Source organism: Moschus berezovskii, chromosome 12 (genome assembly GCF_049115385.1).
Source record: "Moschus berezovskii isolate FMDL1 chromosome 12, NW_MosBer_1.0, whole genome shotgun sequence".
Lineage (NCBI taxonomy): Eukaryota > Metazoa > Chordata > Mammalia > Artiodactyla > Moschidae > Moschus > Moschus berezovskii.
The window spans coordinates 6,094,059-6,109,772 of NC_142471.1; the positions used below are offsets into that span (position 1 = coordinate 6,094,059).

The 15,714-nt window shown below is 42.5% G+C and overlaps 1 protein-coding gene across 2 annotated transcripts in view; it reads right to left on the bottom strand.

The window, feature by feature from the left end:
- The window catches only part of PCNX2 (pecanex 2), a 309,056-nt gene that overhangs the window by 208,985 nt on the left and 84,357 nt on the right, over positions 1–15,714 (bottom strand). For both annotated transcript variants that reach the window (XM_055424272.2, XM_088842460.1), the window contains 3 exons: positions 15,304–15,457; positions 15,185–15,217; positions 3,549–3,720 (listed from right to left, as the gene is read on the bottom strand). In XM_055424272.2, coding sequence (XP_055280247.2) covers positions 3,549–3,720; positions 15,185–15,217; positions 15,304–15,457 — 359 coding nt within the window. The remainder of the gene's footprint in view (positions 1–3,548; positions 3,721–15,184; positions 15,218–15,303; positions 15,458–15,714) is intronic.

Sequence of the window (15,714 nt, forward strand, 5' to 3'; positions counted from 1 at the left end):
CTGAGGGACAGAAGGTGACGAGGTGACAGAGAAGAATAAATGACTCTGGACTTCTTCTCCCTCATAAAGTCGGAAACTTTGTATAAGCCTCTCTTTCTGTCTAAATTTGTCCCACAATCTATTCCTGTCTGGTACAAACTAGTAACGTCTTCCACCTTCATTCCATAGGGGTTGCCACTGTTCCATGTTTCCACTTTTCTTGATCCTGGAAGTCATTAAATCGGCATACTGGATTCTTTACCACTATTCTCCTCACTGTTGACAAGCAGACAAAATATGTATTAAGGGGGAGTTTTAATGAGAAAAAAGGGAATTCCAGTGAAAAAGGTAAGAAGAAATGGTATGTTCCCTGCCCCATCTCCACTCCCTAATGACACTGATTTGAAGATAAATAAAATTTGAATGTACATAGCTAATAGCCAATTCTAGAACCAGGGTTACTGCTAAAAGTAAAATCTTAAACTTTGACCAATTACATTAAGGTCTTACTTTTTGAGCTTTAATAACATTTAATTTTACTTTCTGATGGGATGGTAAGTCCACTATGCCAAGACAACTGCATTTATTCAATAGCATTGGCTTTTTCATAGTAGCAAATTAAAGAAAAATAGGAATAGGGGAGATCTATTCAGAAAAAATGATTTCTAAATGGAATATATATCATGCTTTTCTTCGTCTAAATCTCTTTATATGAACCATCTGCAAAAGGTACTTACAAAATTCCTACTTATTCTAAGGGCTAAGTTGAACAGTCCCAAAATGACTATGAACTTTTCCTGACTTATGAACGGGAAGTGTTCCAAAGTCCATCTGTCCAGTAATTCCTTTGGTATTTAAAGCCCACTCCATGCTCGTCCATTCACAAAGTGTCTCCTCAGCACCTGTATGCACTGGACAACACGCTTGGTGCCGGGGGTTCCCTGGGGGAATGTACAAGCAAGTGACAGAGAGGGACACGGTCAAATACCACAAATGAAGCAGATGACTACATAACGAGCTCGATATTATGACAAGCAGTTGTTGTGAAAGGACAGAAGATGGGACCCAACTCAGGGAAATGAGGCATCATTGCCTACCATACTGCCCCTACCATAGCTCTATGTTGGGGCCGGGAGTGCAGCAGAGAAGGAACACAAAGATTAGGTGAGAAGACGGGAATTGGGGCTTCAGGCCAGGCTGCAAACTCGTGACCTCTAAGACATGGAAGTCTGCCAACACTCATCCTCACTGAGATGCTCAGGCAAGATGGCCACGAGGCACACGAGACTGAGTGTGGGGCACAGACCAGAGAAGGCAATGCTGTGGCGCAGATGGGTGTTTCCTGGACACCTTCCAAAACTCTTGTATGCCCTCTTCATCTCTAAACCCCAAGTCCTCCCATGCCCTTGACTGAAGACTCCAGAGTCCAGCACTGCAGTTTATAAAAAGAGGATGACAGGAAAGGACAGTCCTCCCACGTGTGTGCAGTGGTGATGGGGCATCTCTGTCTACTCAGGCTCTGACTCCTTCACTGTAGCTGATCTCAGAAGGAAGAGTGAGCTAATTTACGGGAAGATAGAAGGGAGTTAAAGTCCTTCTTACTGTGTGTGTGTTGTGATAGAATTGCAAATAATATAAAAAAGTAAAGTGAAAAATACCAGAGTAGAAAAATAAAGCAGAGTAGAAGTAAAGATTCTTGGGCAAAAGGACACTGTATGTGTACATGCTTAGTTGCTCAGTCGTGTCCGACTCTTTGGGACCCCATAGACTGTAGCCTGCCAGACTCCTCTGTTCATGGAATTTCCCAGGCAAGAATTTTGGAGTCGGTTGTCATCTTCTCCTCCAAGGGATCCTCCCGACCCAGGTACTGAATCTGAGTCTTCTGAATCGTGGGCAGGTTCTTCAGCACTGAACTACCTGGGAAGTGACCAAGAGGACACCCACTAGGGTTTAATCATGGGATCAGCGCCTATGTTTCTCCCAACTTGTTTCTGTTTCCTGTTAGAACTCAGAGAGTCTCTGAAACATGGTCCCAACACTCAGCTCCTCACACGATATAGCAGGAATTGAGGTGCTGAAGATGCAGACACAGGTGGGTTCATGCAGTGGGCCGAGTGTGGGGAGTGAACGGTCTGCTACCGAAACAGTAGAAGAGGGGTGTGGGATGGCAGCTGGGAAAGTGAGCCAGAGGGTGGAATGTCTACTGCAGTTTTCACCTATAAGAAGCACAAAGAGAAGTCATATCTGGGGGTCCTCCTGAGTCCCACTGGAGAGACTCCGACAGTTGTCATAGGATCAGAGAATGATGATGTAGGACCTATGGCTTTGACAATCTCCTCAAGTAAAACTTCCAGCTGGCAAGTAACAGATCCAGGAAATGGAGCCTCTGGTAGCTGCCCTTTATCAACTCATCTGGTCAGTGTGATCAGATAATCACAAATGAGCACGTGTGTAATCCCCTGGGGTGTCATCATAGGAATTCTCAGAGCATTGGCAGTCAAGTCTTCAGAGCTGCAGGTCCACATTGGGGAAGCCTCTTTGCATAACAATACCTGGTCCCAGACACTTCCATATGTTGAAACATACTAACACATCTAAAGCTTGCAACAACCTCTGAAGTGTGTACCATTTTTATCCTCAAACTACAGTTGAATTTTGCTCAAGGTCACACAAGTAGGAAAGAAGCAGAGCTGGAATTCAAATAGCCAGCCATCTGGCTCCAGAGGCTCTACACCATTATAACATGAAGGTCACCTGTGTGTAAGTGGAGCATTTTACATCAAACACTGCCTGGACCTTCAGGCAAGTAAAGTGCACCAGTGAAAAGCTAGGTGACTAGCACATCCAGGACTCCATGTGGACTGAGAACCATGTCCACTCAAGCATTTCCAGAGCATCTGCACCATGTGGATGAGCCTGTGACCACCATCTTGAGGGCAAAAATCACCCCCATCCTGGGGAGCCCCACTGATGCCCCACACCAGGCACCCTAGCCACCTGTCTTCAGATATTAAGTGTTGCAGCTCCCTAGTCAGGAGTATCAGCATCCTCTAGAACAAAGTCTCCAACCCCCAGGTCATGGACTGATGCTGATTAGGAACGGGACCACACAGCAGGAGGTGAGTGGCAGGTGAGAAACCAAAGCTTCACCTGTATTTACAGCCACTCCCCGTCACTCATATTACCATCTGACCTCCGCCTCCTTGTCAGATCAGTGGCCACATTAGATATTCACAGGAGCACAAACCCTACTGCGCTTGAATCATCCCCAAACTACCCCCCCTCCACCCCCAGAACCCCCGGTCAGTGGAAAAATTGTCTTCCATGAAATGAGCCCCTGGTTTCAAAAAGGTTGGGGAACTCTGCTTTAGAATAAGTCCATGGTTGGATGCTTTGGGCTCTGGCTCCCAGAGAGTCTACTGAAAGCATGCAAACCAAAAGGAACATGCATATCTGTCGATCCAATAAGCAAGTAAGAAAGTTTCTCCAATGAGGGATTCAGAAAATCAAGGGGAGAAATACCCTCCCATCTCTGTGACCTTTCCCACAATCCCCCCAAATGAACTCACCTATTAAGAGGTCCCTAGCCCACTGGAGGGACCCTGGAGAGAAGAGCTTCAGACCATACACAATGTAAGTGGGAGGGTGCCTGGCTTTGGCCCCTGTATCAAGAAGCAAAATAAGGCCACACAGCATACAAAAATAGATTGGTCTGCTGTATGTTATGATTTGGTTGTGTCCCTAGAAAACAAACATAATTTCTGAATGGTACCTTTAATTTTGATTCAGTGACAGAAACCTCATACTCAATCATTGATACCATATTTTACAACTTGCACCATATAACACATTCTCCCCTTCCCCCACTATAATTCAGACACACAAAACACCAAGGGAAAAAAGAAAACCCCGATGCTTACTCTGTGTAAGAAGACTGAGAATACCAAAATGAATGTTATCCGTCTCAGACTCAACAATATTTACCTGAAAATTTAATTACCAGCCTTGGATGAAACCAATATCTAATTCAATGCTTCCCCCACAGCAAAACTTCTATTTGTTGTTCATTTCAAGTGCAAAACTAATTTAAACCACTGTTTGCTTTACATGGTCTAATTTGAGCTCCATTATTAACAAGAAATAGAATTATAACTTGGCTTCAATTTCCTTATGTCTTAGAAAGCAAGACAATTCAGGTGCAAAGTTTATATCTGCAGGGTCTGCATAAAATGCCTTAGTACCGTACAGTGGAATAATCCAATTTTTAAACATTTGCTATTTATATGCATTTTCCTCTGAGGAAGACCGAAAATATAGCAGATTTCATCTGAGGCCTCAAAATATTGTTATGAAGAGAGCAGACACATTTTTATTCTTCTCTTGGAATGGACAGAAAAATTAGGGAAAAGGTGTAACATCAACTTTCCAGGACAAAAGCCGATGAAGAATTTACATCTCACAAATTAATGCACAATTCCTAAGGTTCAAAAAACCAACAAAAATGAATTAGGGAGAGAATATTCTTTGCAATTCATGAACTACTTTGAGTATAAAAAACCCAGATGAACGTGATATGAGTTTAGATATGAATTTTTAAAGTCACTGCCTTGAACATATTATATTAGAAATGCAATTTAAATTGCTCTGCTTCTATAATAGAAATAGTCCTATTCTGAGGCCATCATTTAATGGGAAAGAAAACACAGCCTGTCCATGGGGGCTGGCTATGCTTGGCCCTGAGTCTGGGCTTAGTCTTAAAGGAATACTTGCACTCTTATGAAATTTCCTTTTGAATCCAGCTAGGTCATAGATTAATGGGAAAGGGAATACTTCTGCATTTGAAAAAAAAAAAAATTGAAACTAAAGCCTAAGTGAAATCTTAATGCATTTCTTATCAAGTTAATATCAAAATAAATTGCTTGGTATACACAGCCACTTAGTATACAAATACACAAGCATATGAGATCTTTCCTCAAACTAATATCATTTTAGAAATATAATTAAATACCTACTTCCCACTTGCCCTGATTCTTTTACTAAAAGGTTAAAACTTCTTCTGTCAGGAATTGAAAGTCTTTGGTTTCAAACAAATTTAAGATATCATCTTGGATCTGCCACGTCAAACTTTATTTATTGGGTCTGGGAATGCTTTCTTTGTACCCGTAATTTAAGACTCAAACTTTAAGCCTCCCTTTGAAAGAGCCTTCCCTCAACATCATGCTACCTTTTGGGTCCTCAAACAATTCTAAGCGAATCACTAATACATGGCATGTAAGTCACTTTCATTCGCCTTGATTCCTAAGAACACCCATTAATAAAATTACCCTGTTCCAGTTACTTCTTTCATATAGGATTCAACCAGAAAAATCTCCAAGGATTGATTTTTTTTTCAATATAAAAATTTCATTTGTTCTTCCAGGTGAAGTCTGAACACAGTCTTTTAAAACTTATCCAAGTGTTCCCCATTCAAGTGTTTTTAACCTTAAAATACCCTAGGGGCACTGCTGATTTCTCCTGGGGGCATCTTGGAGGCTGCTTCACAAAATCTGCTCTGTACATGCACTTAGCTCTCCCAGGAGCCCCACCTGCACGTACAATTTCTCAGCCTGGGCTCTGGTTGCAGGGCAAGTAAGGATAAGGTGAGAGACTACTCAAACCTGGAGGTCCCCATCGGGAGAGCAGTGGTGCTTGTGACTAAGAGACCAGATCATTCTAATTGTCCTCTTACCAAGAGTCTGCTCAAATGCTTCAAACTCACTGTTGATAGACAGGCAGATAATAGGAAGGTAAGTAGACAGATACACGGATGAATGTATAGATACATAAATAGATTAAATAGATACATAGATATGGATAGATAGACAGACATAGAAAGACAATCCAGTTCAGTTCAGTCACTCAGTCGTATCTGACTTTTTGCGACCCCATGGACTGCAGCACGCCTGGCTTGCCCGTCCATCACCAACTCCCGGAGTTTACCCAAACTCATGTGCATTGAATTGGTGATGCCATCCAGTCATCTCATCCTCTGTTGTCCCCTTCTCCTCCCACCTTCAACCTTTTCCAGCATCAGAGTCTTTTCAAATGAGTCAGTTCTTTCATCAGCTAGCCAAAGTACTGGGGCTTCAGCTTCAACATCAGTCCTTGCAATTAATATTCAGGACTGATTTCCTTTAGGATGGACTGGTTGGATCTCCCCACAGTCCAAGGAACTCTCAAGAGTCTTCTCCAACACCACAGTTCAAAAGCATCAATTCTTGCACGCTCAGCTTTCTTTACAGTCCAACTCTCACATCCATACATGACCACGGGAAAAACCATAGCTAGACGGAGCAAAGTGATGTCTCTGCTTTTCAATACGCTGTCTAGGTTGGTCATCACTTTTCTTCCAAGGAGAAGCGTCTTTTAAGGCTGCAGTCACCATCTGCAGTGATTTTGGTGCCCCCCCCCAAAAAAATAAAGTCTGTCACTTTTTCCACTGTTTCCCCATCTATTTGCCATGAAGTGATGGGACTAGATGCATGATCTTAGTTTTCTGACTGTTGATCCTTTAAGCCAACTTTTTCACTCTCCTCTTTCACTTTCATCAAGAGGCTCTTTAGTTCTTCTTTACTTTCTGCCATAGAGTGGTGTCATCTGCATATCTGAGGTTATTGATATTTTTCCCAGCAATCTTGATTCCAGTTTGCGCTTCACCCAGACCAGCATTTGTTATGATGTACTCTGCATATAAGTTAAATAAGCACGGTGACAATATACAGCCGTGACGTACTCCTTTCCCAAGTTGGAACCAGTCTGTTGTTTCACGTCCAGTTCTAACTGTTGCTTCCTGACCTGCATTCAGATTCTCAAGAGGCAGGTCAGGTGGTCTGGTATTCCCATCTCTTTAAGAATTTTCCACAGTTTGTGGTGATCCACACAGTCAAAGGCTTTCACATAGTCAATAAAGCAGAAATAGATGTTTTTCTGGAACTCTCTTGCTTTTTCGATAATCCAACAGATGTTGGCAATTTGATCTCTGGTTCCTCTGCCTTTTCTAAAACCAGCTTGAACATCTGGAAGTTCACGGTTCATATACTGTTGAATCCTGGCTTGGAGAATTTTGAGCATTACTTTGCTAGTGTGTGAGATGAGTGCAATTGTGCAGTAGTTTGAGCAGTCTTTGGCATTGCCTTTCTTTGGGATTGAAATGAAAACTGACCTTTTCCAGTCTTGTGGCCATTGCTGAGTTTTCCAAATTTGCTGTCATATTGAGTGCAGCACTTTCACAGCATCATCTTTCAGGATTTGAAATAGCTTCATAGAATTCCATCACCTCTACTAGCTTTGTTCATAGTGATGCTTCCTAAGACCCACTTGACTTCACATTCCAGAATGTCTGGCTCTAGGTGAGTGATCATACCATCGTGATTATCTGGGTTGTGAAGATCTTTTCTGTATAGTTCTTCTGTGTATTCTTGCTACTTCTTCTTAACATCTTCTGCTTCTGTTAGGCCCAAGCATTTCTGTCCTTTATTGAGACCATCTTTGAATGAAATGTTCCTTGGTATCTCATTTTCTTGAAGAGATCTCTAGTCTTTCCCATTCTGTTGTTTTCCTCTATTTCTTTGCATTGATTGCTGAGGAAGGCTTTCTTATCTCTCCTTGCTATTCTTTGGAACTCTGAATTCAAATGGGTATATCTTTCCTTTTCTCCTTTGCTTTTCACCTCCCTTCTTTACACAGCTATTTGTGAGGCCTCCTCAGACAGCCATTTCACCTTTTTGCATTTCTTTTTCTTGGGGATGGTCTTGGTCCCTGTCTCCTGTACAATGTCACGAACCTCCGTCCATAGTTCATCAGGCATTCAGTCTATCAGATCTAGTCCATTAAATCTATTTCTCACTTCCACTGTATAATCATAAGGGATTTGATTTAGGTCATACCTGAATGGTCTAGTGGTTTTCCCTACTTTCTTCAATTTCAGTCTGAATTTGGCAATAAGAAGTTCATGATCTGAGCCAGAGTCAGCTCCTGGTCTTGTTTTTGCTGACTGTATAGAGCTTTTCCATCTTTGGCTGCAAAGATTATAATCAATCTGATTTCAGTATTGACTGTCTGTTGATGTCCATGTGTAGAGTCTTCTCTTGTGTTGTTGGAAGAGAGTGTTTGCTATGACCAGTGCGTTCTCTTGGCAAAACTCTATTCGCCTTTGCCCTGCTTCATTCTGTACTCCAAGACCAAATTTGCCTGTTACTCCAGGTATTTCTTGACCTCCTACTTTTGCATTCCAGTCCCCTATAATGAAAAGGACATCTTTTTTGGTTGATAGTCCTAGAAGGTCTTGTAGGTCTTCACAGAACCTCTCAACTTCAGTTTCTTCATTATCTTCAGCATTAGAAGATAGAGAATAGGGAGATAGATGATGGACGGACAGATATGGAAGATAGAAAGATAGATGATAGCCAGATAGGGAGATGGAGAGATAGACAGATAGGTGGACAGACAGATAAAGATGCCAGATGATAGACAGATAGATGGACAGATGCAGAAGATAGAGAGACAGATGACAGGTGGATAGTGATACAGGGAGAGATGACAGAAGGAAAGAAAAAGATAAAAGGAGTTGGTTATAAGGAAGATGGAGTGTTTGAACCCAGCATTACTGAACCAAGGCTGTCAGCAGCCAGGCCACGCCAGCCTCATCCCCTCCCCGCTGGTACCCATGTCAGCTCCAGGCTTCCTGCAGATCTCTGCTTCTCAGCCCAGAGGGCAGAAAACAGTTGCCTCCCACCTACTGAGCCTGCACATGTTCTTGTTTGGCGGAACTCATAGGGCAGCTGTTTTTGACAAGCTGATGTACAGCAGCAATGGCTAACATTTATCCTGTTTTCCTGTGCCTCAGGCCCTGTCCTACCTACTTGAAATGCAATCAACCACACAGCTAAACCACCTGAAGAAGTTCTACTATTATTCTCATTTTGCCAAGAGCAAACTGAGGCATGAAGAAGAAATTTGCCCTGGACTTCACAGACAGAAGACAGTGTGGCTGAGCCAGGATTTGAACCCCGCTGCTGGCCACCTGGCTGCCCGGTCACTACCCACTGGCTCACCAAACCAACCCAGATGGTCCTTGTATTTGGCCATGGATCCTTCCAGGCCCAACACTCAACCTCACTTGGCGCGAGTTCATTCATAATCATCATTCTTTAAACACACAATGTGAATGTTACCCATGTGAAGTAAACAGAGACTGTGGGGGAAAGCGTTCATAATAACATTTCCTGAAAGGTGTTGACTTTTCCTGAAAGGACTCAGGAGGGTGAAGAGGGCTCCTACCTGGAGAGTGTAGAATAATAACTACCTGCTCTGTCCAACCCCTCTGCAATATGATGTTTACCTACGTAGAACTCTGCTCACTATAATAAGGCTTGGTTGTTTTTATAGTTTCTTATGATGAGAAGAGGGCCTTCTGTAGTGACTCAAATCTGCCTGCAACGCAGGAGATGCAGGTTCAATCCCTGGGTTGGGAAGATCCCCTAAAGGAGGGGATGGCAACCCACTCCAGCAGTCTTTTTTACAAATTATTCAACTGTTTATCATACATAATACCACATGACTATAATACAAAGGGTGGTTCTTTTTCATTTAATGTTACAATATACACAGCAAGTCTGGACCAGATCTTACAGCCTGCACACAGGTATTTAACCTTTTCCATGCTGTTTATGCTTACAAAGCACAGAAGCCCTGTAACCAAACCGTGTAGTAAAGCACTCCAGCAGTCTTGACTGGAGGATCCCGTGGACAGAGAAGCCTGTCAGGTTACAGTCCATAGGGTTGCAAAGAGTTGGACATGACTAAAGCAGCTTAGCGCACACACACACACAATGGTACAGAACAGTTTATTTAAATATAATTTTTTGGTGGCTGTTGATTAGTTCTGCTTCACTTAAGACTCAGCAATTCACCTGTCTATTTAGAGCTGTTGAGTTGAAGCTTTAATTTCAATTTTTTTAAGCTGAAATATAGCTGACTTACAATATTGTGTTAGTTTCAGATGTCCAGCACAGTGATTTGGGGTTTTTTATTAACATAGATTATATTCCATTATAGGTATATGAGATATTCAATATAGTTCCCTGTGCTATGGAGTAAATGCTTATTGCTTATCTATTTTATGTACAGTAGTTTGTGTCCATTAATCATAAGTTCCTAATTTATTCCATTCTCTCTCTCCCTTTGGTAACCAGAAGTACAGTTTCTACATCTGTGAGTCTGTTTCTGGTTTGCATATAGATTCTTTTGTACTAAGTTTCAGATTCCATATATAAATTCTATCGTATGGTATCTGTCTTTCACTGTTTGACTTATTTCACTGAGTGGAATATTACCTGACTTCCCAGGTGATGCTAGTAGTAAAGATCCCGCCTGCCAAGGCAGGAGATGTAAGAGACACAAGTCTGATCCCTGGGTCAGGAAGACGCCCTGGAGGAGGGCATTGCAACCCACTCCAGTATTCTTACCTGGAGAATCCCATGGACAGAAGACTCTGGTGGGCTACAGTCCATGGGGTTGCAAACAGTAGGACATAACTGAAGGAACTTAGCACGCACCCAGTATTATTTAGGTCTGTCCATGTTGCTGCAAATGGCAATACTTCTTTTTTATGGTTGAGCAGTATTCCATTGTTCATATATACCACATCTTCTTAATCCAATTGTCTACTGAAAGGCACTTGGGTTGCTTCCATGTCTTGGCTATTGTGAACAGTGCTACTATGAATATTGGGTGCATATGTCTTTCCAAATTAGTTGTTTTTTTTTCCAGATGTATACTGAAAACTTTTACCTATACTCTTTGGTTCCCTTTCTGTGTGGAGGAAAAGAAGATGACCTGGGGGTGGGTGTCCAGCTTTCCCAAGGAAGCTGACTCTAGTGAAACATGAGCCAACAAGTATTCTGTGACCCACACTGGGTGGCAAATGCACACAGTGGGGTATTAATCATAAAAAGAATGAAATAATGTCATTTGCTGCAAAATGGATGGACCTAGAGACCGTCATACTAAGTGAAGTAAGTCAGAGAAATATCATATTCTATCACTGATATGTGGAACCTAAAAAATGATACAAATAGACTTTTTTACAAAACAGAAACAGATTTACAAACACAGAAAACAAATTTATGGCTACCAAAGGGGAAAGATGCGGGAGGGAGAGATAAATTAGGAGTTTGGGATTAACAGATATACACTATTATATACAAAATAGATACCGACAAGGACCTATTTAGAGCACAGGGAACTATACTCCATATCTTGTAATAACCTATAATGGAAAAGAAACTGAAAAAGAATAGATACATATGTGTGTATAACTGAATCACTCTGCTGGACACCAGAAACTAATACAACACTGTAGATCAACTACTGCAATTTGTTTTAAATTTTTAATAAAATTGTAAAAATCATTCCTCTGATAAACAGTACCTTTATCAGGTGATCAAGGTCAACATCAAAAGTGGTGAATCATGTTGATAGCACAGACCCTCAAAATGAGGTGGGGAAAATGACACTTGAACTCTGCGGTCTCCCTCCCCAAAATCCATAACCCCAGTCCAATCAGCTGAGCACCAAATAAATCTCAACTGAGGAACAGTCTATAAAACTCCTGACCAATGCTCCTCGAAGCCATCCAGATCACCCAAATCAAGGAAAGCCTGAGGAACTGCCACAGCAGAGAGGAGCTTTAGGAGAGAGGATGATTGAAACCATGTGGTGTTCCTGGGCGCGATCCTCAAGCCAATAAGCAAAAAGATGACAGGAAAAACTATGGAAATCTAAGTGAGACCTGAACTTCAGTTAACAACGATGTATCCACCTGGGTTCAGCAGTCGTGGCAAATGAAACATATTGATGTCTGAGGTTAATAATAAGGGAACTAGGTGTGGGGCGTGTGAAAGTTCTGTACACTCAGCCTTCTGTATCTGCGAAGCAGAAGGAGAAAGGAAAGAATCATTTTCCGGGGACTGAATATCCCAGGTCCCGTGCTGGGAACATTATATACGCTGTCTGATTCACTCACTGCCAGCACTAACTGAGGGTGTTATTGCGACCCCTACTTTACGGACACAAAAACTGTCAGCATTCGGCAAGTGCTCCCGCAGCGCCAGACTCTATGCGGCGCCCTGGATGTGCATTACCTTGCTTCCCTCACAATACCCTATTTTAATATTTCGTCTTTCGCAGATGGAAAAACCTGAGACTCAGAGTGGTCACTCGACCAACAGGTCACAGTGTATACAGGGAGAGGCTGAATTCAAATCCCCAAACCTGCACACTTCCCATTACCCTGTGTTTCTCAGGTGTGACCTGAGATCACGTCCTCCGTCAGCACCTGGGTGGTGTTAGAATGCAGGTTCCCAGGTGCCGTCCCAGCCACCCCAACTCAGGGTCCCAGCAGGTGCTGGGAAAGGCCCCTGACTCCAGCTCCATGCTGGGGATCCCAGTCTTTTGCTGCCTCTCAGATATCCCACTAGATTTTGCTTTCTGGGTTATCATTAGTGGATATTACTGGTTGTACATGCGTGCTAAGTCCTTTCAGTCGTGTGTGACTCGCTGCAAACCTATGGATGGTAGCCCACCAGGTTCCTCTGTCCATGGGATTCTCCAGGTAAGAATACCACAGTGGGTAGCCATTTCCTTCTCCAGGGGATCTTCCCGACCCAGGGATCGAACCCACATCTCTTATGTCTCCTGCACTGGCAAACAGGTTCTTTACCCCTAGCGCCACCTGGGAAACCCACTGTTGGTTAGACAAGTCTATAAGTCTGTGTAAGTAAGGAACAGCTTCGTCACCATCACTAAACTACCAGTCTCTGATCCTCCAGCTGATTCTAGAAGCTACCCTCACCCTCAGTTTTTAAGTTCTCCTATACCATTTTCTTTTACAATCAGAAGCATTTTTTTCAAGCCCAGGGTTGATGGTACCATATCTACTAGCATGCCAGTATTAATTCTGCAACTCTAGATAAACACACAGTGTTATGAAAAAAAAAAATCATTATGCTATCTTTTGGTTTTAACAACTTGCTCAAAATTTGCCACCTCTGTGCTCCCAGAAGGAAACAAAGAAAAATCAATCACTGGAAAAACAAGAATTGACCCATTTTTGAACAGCCACTCCCTGGGAAGGAACAAAGTAATATAGTTTTGAACAGCACTTCAGTGGCAACTGGATGGGAGGGGAGTTTGGGGGAGGATGGATACATTTAATGTATGGTTAAATCCCTTTGCTGTCCACCTGAAACTATCACAGCACTGTTATTCAGCTATACTCCAATCCAAAATAAAATGCTTGTTTTTTTTTTAAAGCACTTTGCTTTATCTGACAGCCACTGATGAATGAATCTTAGCCAGGGCTGGTGGCAGGCATAGAACCATCTCTCTACCAGACTGGACTGACCTTTCTGAGGTTTTCTCATCTCTAAACAACAAGTCAGTCTTCTAAATGTCTACATGGCTGAGCCACATTGCAAGAGGAAATATTTTATACCTACCATGTTTTGTTTCCTCACCGTAATAGTTAGAAATGCTAACTCAAATCAGGACTAATCTACTTAGCAATCTATGTAAGCATATTAATCACTACAATAAACAGACTTTGACGTCTGACTGTGGCTTCCGATGACAGTAAGAGGAGTCACTGTTTCCTATCTCACTGTGACAAGCTTGCTCAGATAAAGGAAGAGCAGCTGGGTATAGCCCTCTAGGAACTGGATCAATGTAGACACTACGACTCAGACTTAGAACCGTGACCCAGGGGTCCTACAAACGGTCATTACAAATCCACAGGGATGATGACAGCTGTTCCCACCATTCGCCTCTGGGAGCATCATTCACGAGAGCACATGCAGGAAATGAATGTTTAATAGCCTATTACACCCCTCCCCCGGGTCACCCAGAAAGACAGTGACCCAAGCGCTGTCACTAGGACGCAGGGCTTATTTACAGCAGCAGGAGGATGGCAGTGTCGCATCTGGGGTGGGCTGGGACAGAACATCACAGGGCTGAGCATCTCTGCTCACACCACCTAACCCAGATTCTTGACAATAATCACAACAATGCATCTGTGATCCCCTAATTACGCTGTTTCTCCTTATCTTGACATTCAGACGCTGGGACAAAAGAAGATGTATTCCATGTAAACCAATTATGGGGAACAGAGGAATTTAACAAGATAGCAACGTATGCCAGGTGAGCAGCCAATTATAAGCTTTTCTTAATTACTATGAGCTAAATATGAGCCATCACAGACTTGAGATCACTCCTAAATCCTGGATATGAATTTCTTTTTTAAAGCACAATAGCGGGAAGGTCAAGTTTTCTTGGGATTTTCAAGGACTCACAGGAGTTTATCAAAACAGGAAGGAAGGTTTCTCAAAGACCTGGGACATCCACCAAACAGTGGTTTTGGTGCAAAGGACTGGGGTCCTAGTATGGAGAGTGCCAGACCTGGACCCACCACCCCGCAGGGGAGGGTACACCCTGGTCAGTGGATGCTACATGTGCTTCTGAGCTCAGGGAGGGATGCTGGAGCACCAAGAGACTGGCACTGGGGAGGCCAGGGTTTCGGTTATAAATAAGCCCCCCAAATGATGAGATAAAAGGTAACGATACACTTGAAAGTGTAGGATAGAAGAGATCAGCTTCATGTAAAAAGAATAATGATTCGTGCTTACATAACCAACGTTTCCAATAACAGCTACTATCTATGAAGCAATTTCTATATACCAGGCATGTTAAGACCGTGACTTGGATTAGTTCAACCCCCATAGGCATTTCTACTATCCTTATTCACACACAGGAAAATTGAGGCATGGAGAGTTCACTTTTCATTCAGAGTCCGAAATTCAGACACAGAAATCAGGAAACCAACACAGGTAGCCTGACTGCAGACTCTGCCGAGTTCCCCACTGGCTGCAAAATCTTTCCTGAGATGAGTTCAATGAGACGGAAAAGGCCCTCCACACACTCTTGGTCCCCATCCTGTCCCTTCCGACCACCATTCCCATCACAGCCTCAGATCTCCCCTGAACTTGACCACCATGCATTAATACTTCCATCTTACACTCAATATATATGTATATTGCTATATACATTTGATTTTAGCCATTCCCCATCGTCAGTACAAGCAGACCAGACAACCCTGTTAGAGGACACTTACGTGGATTGGCGAGGCAGGGTCAGGCTGAACGCTCTAGAACACAAATCAGAAGTGTCTGGGTCATCATCTCATGATTTCAAGGCTACATTAGTTATGGTAAGAATTAGATGTGGTCTTGCCTTTAACAGGGAATACTGGCAGCTGGCCATGACGAGGCAGAAGAGGAGCGCCCATATGTCTTTGCAAAAGCCTTGGTTCAATGTCAGAAATCCAAGCAGGGAAACCAGGATAATGAGTAAAACCGCCAGCACATTTTCCTTGACATCTTCAGTTCTGAGCAAAATAAACAAATAAAAACAATATTGAAACTCCATCTGCAAATTTTAATTTATCTACTTAAAAAATAATTGTAATATATAGTGACATTATACATAATCTTGTTGTGTATTTTCCTAGTCTCCTGTAAATGTGTTATCACACTTTCATAATTTAAAAAAATTAAAATTAAAAAAACAAAGGGAATAAAAGGTAAGGTTGTCTGTTTTTATCCAGAGAATACCTGCGTGCTTCTAAAATGACTGACAGCAGAG